This window comes from Belonocnema kinseyi, chromosome 9, assembly GCF_010883055.1.
Source record: "Belonocnema kinseyi isolate 2016_QV_RU_SX_M_011 chromosome 9, B_treatae_v1, whole genome shotgun sequence".
Taxonomy (NCBI): Eukaryota; Metazoa; Arthropoda; class Insecta; order Hymenoptera; family Cynipidae; genus Belonocnema; species Belonocnema kinseyi.
Window position 1 is genome coordinate 128,916,150 of NC_046665.1, and position 3,397 is coordinate 128,919,546.

Consider the following 3,397-nt stretch of genomic DNA (forward strand, 5'->3'; position numbering starts at 1 on the left):
CATGTTCGAACGCGAATTTAATGACTCAGAAATTTCTTAATAGCTTACAGCTGCCAACTAAACAATGCTTTGTTAACATCGGAGCAGTTGACGAAACGAGCACTGCTTCGGAAAAATACGTCAAAGCTACTTTCTTTTCAAATTACAATAATACTGAATATCAATTAAACTTTTTGATTGTACCAAAAATCGTGGAAAGAGTGCACAATGAAACTTTTCCTCGAGAAAAATTCAATATTCCCAAAAATATAAAATTAGCCGATCCACAATTTCACGTTCCTAGACCTATCGACGTCCTTTTAGCGTCTGGTCCCACATTGTCCTCCTTTGCAATTGGTCAGATCAAACTAGGTAACGAAAATTCCAAAATTACTCTCCAGAAAACTTCGTTTGGTTGGATAGTCGCTGGTGGTTCGATGAACAATAGCCCTCTTAACTCTGTTTCATGCAACGTCGTAAAACTGGATCAACTGTTGGAAAGATTGTTGACCACTGAAGATCTTGACTATCAGCCGGTCAAGTCTCGTGACGACGTAATGTGCGAAGAACATTACGTTCAAAATACAACTCGCGATAGCTCAGGCCGTTACACTGTTCGTTTACCCTTCCGCTCTGGTAACTTCGAATTAGGTTCAACTAGAAACCAAGCTTTACACCAATTCTATGCTTTAGAAAGGAAATTTAAGGCGAATCCCGCTTTCCGAACCGAATACGAAAAGGAAATGAACGGGTATGTCGAGTTAGGCCACATGACCTTGTGCGAAGATGACAACGATGATGGGTATTACATACCTCATCACGCGGTCGTCAAAGAAACAAACGATACCTATAAGCACAGGGTAGTATATAATGCCTCCGCAAACTCCACGACCGGTACTTCGCTAAATAAACTTTTGCTGGCCGGCCCCACTATTCAAAAGCCCTTGCATCACCAGCTGTTGAGTTTCCGTACTCATCCTTATGTCATTACTGCAGACATAGAGAAAATGTATCGTCAAATTTGGATTCACCCTGATGATAGAAAATTTCAGAAAATTTTCTGGTATCACGAAGGAAAAATTCGGACCTTTACGCTGAATACTGTCACTTTCGGAGTAAAGTGCGCCTCTTTTTTTAGCAATTCGAACTCTTCATTAGCTTGCTAAGGATGAAGAACACAATTTTCCCCGAGCTTCTCAGCTTCTTCGTCGCGACTTCTACGTCGACGATTTTCTTTCAGGTGCTGATACCTTAGACGATATCATGGCAATTCGTGATGAAATGATAGCTCTCCTAAGTCGTGGAGGGTTTGTCATACGAAAATGGTCTTCGAATCATCCGTCTGCTTTAGATAATATCGACAGAAAAATTTTCGATCTAGATTGTGGAATCCAAGGAAACCCCATCGAGAAAACTCTCGGGGTCGTCTGGGATTCTCAACGTGATGTCTTTACTTATTTGGTAAACCCACCGAACTCTCAATCTATTTCCTCCAAGAGAAAATTATTATCTCAGGTAGCAAAGGTTTTCGATCCTCTAGGTTTGGTAGGTCCGTTGATCTTCCATACCAAAACCCTGATTCAAGATTGTTGGCGAGCAAAAATTACTTGGGACGAGTCGTTACCGCAAGACATCCACACGAAGTGGAGTGCGGTAGCAGATCAACTTCCAAAATTGAAGGAAATTGTCTTTCCACGATATTTAGGATGCTCAAACCCCATTTCTTCGAAATGCACGGTTTCTGCGATGTATCTATGTATGGATATGGCGCGTGTTTATTCATTCGTTCAAGCGATTCACTAGGAAACGTTACTATAAAGTTAGCTATACCTCGTCTGGAACTAGCTGGTGCTTCACTTCTAAAGTGACTATTTAGAATTCAAGGATCAGTTGGCTTTTCCTGTCAAGCGTAAAACCTTCTGGTCAGACTCAATGATCGTTCTTTGCTGGTTAAAAAAGGCTCCTCATTTGCTACGCACATATGAGGCTAATAGAGTAGCTGATATTCAAACATTAAGTAACGAAGTCGATTGGAGACATGTACGTTCAAAGGATAACCCAGCTGATTCGCTATCTCGAGGGAATTCTCTCTGGACTTCAGGTCCTCAATGGCTGGCTTCGTCGAACGACAACTGGCCTCAACCGCCAAATTCATGTCCTAATCAATTACCAGGATTCAAAGATGGTATTGTTTTAATTACTGCCCTGGTAGGAAGTTCTATTTATTCCCGATTTTCCGATTATGGTTGCCTGATTCGATCAGTCGCCTATCTTCTTCGTTGGAAGAGAAAGGGTCCGTTACCGAAAAATATTCCAGATACTGGTAGATCCCGCAGAGGAATCCGTTATCTTACGCCTGTTGAAATAGCTCATGCTGAGCTTCTCATTCTCCGTCTAATACAACGTGAAAATTTTAGCGCTGAATTGAAACTTCTTGATGCCGCTCGAACTAAAAATCCAAATAAATTCAAGGGCTCTTTTAAAAGTCAAACTAAATTTGACGAACTGAACCCTTTTATTGACGATGATGGTTTGTTTCGAGTAGGGGGTCGTCTCAAGCATTCTGATTTGCTCTTCAATCAGAAACACCCAGTACTGCTGCCAAATAATCATCACGTTTCTAATCTTATAATTCGTGATGCCCATCATCGCAATCTCCACGGTGGAGTTCAATCCACTCTCTACGCTGTACGTGAAAGATTCTGGATTCTTAACGGAAAGAACCAAATTAGACACGTGCTGCACAGATGCGTTCCTTGCATTCGCCAAAAACCAAAATTCCCACATGCAAAGATGGCCGATTTGCCAGAGCCTCGGGTAGTTCAATCCCTTGCGTTCATCAACACCGGAGTCGATTACTTCGGGCTGATCTTGATCAAAGAAAAGAAGGAGCGTAATCGAAGTTTTATCAAATCATACGGGTGCGTTTTCGTGTGCATGGCCACCAAAGCGGTTCACATCGAAGTAGCTTCTGATCTATCCACCGACGAATTTTTAGCATGCTTTCGCAGATTCATTAGCATACGCGGTAAACCGCAGAAAGTTTTCTCCGATAACGGAACAAACTTTACGGGAGCTAATAATGAGCTTAAGAAAATTTATGAATTTCATGCAAGCCAAAACTTCAAGGATATTATCCAAAATTATGCCGCATCGGAACGAATCGAATGGCATTTTAATCCCTCCCTCTCTCCTCACTTCTGCGGAATCTGGGAGGCTGCGGTTAAAAGTTTTAAACATCATCTTACTCGTGTTATGAAAGATCAGAAGTTTACATATGAACAACTAGATACGTTGCTAAAGGAAATCGCGGCCGTTTTAAATTCTCGACCGTTATACTCTATCTCTGCCGATCCTAACGATTCGCTAGCTGTGACACCTGCTCACAATCTAATCGGCCGTCCATTCAATTTCTTAT

At 41.7% G+C, this 3,397-nt stretch overlaps 2 protein-coding genes across 2 annotated transcripts in view; both read left to right on the forward strand.

Annotated features, from left to right (window-relative positions):
• Positions 1-1,782, forward strand: part of LOC117180745 — a 2,344-nt gene extending 562 nt beyond the window's left edge. Inside the window, exons 2-3 of the mRNA XM_033373236.1 lie at positions 44-1,094; positions 1,138-1,782. Of these exons, the coding sequence (XP_033229127.1) occupies positions 44-1,094; positions 1,138-1,782 (1,696 nt within the window). The remainder of the gene's footprint in view (positions 1-43; positions 1,095-1,137) is intronic.
• Positions 1,783-1,911: 129 nt separating this feature from the next.
• Positions 1,912-3,397, forward strand: part of LOC117180746 — a 2,035-nt gene continuing 549 nt past the window's right edge. The window contains 1 exon segment of the mRNA XM_033373237.1: positions 1,912-2,715. Within this exon segment, the coding sequence (XP_033229128.1) occupies positions 1,912-2,715 (804 nt within the window).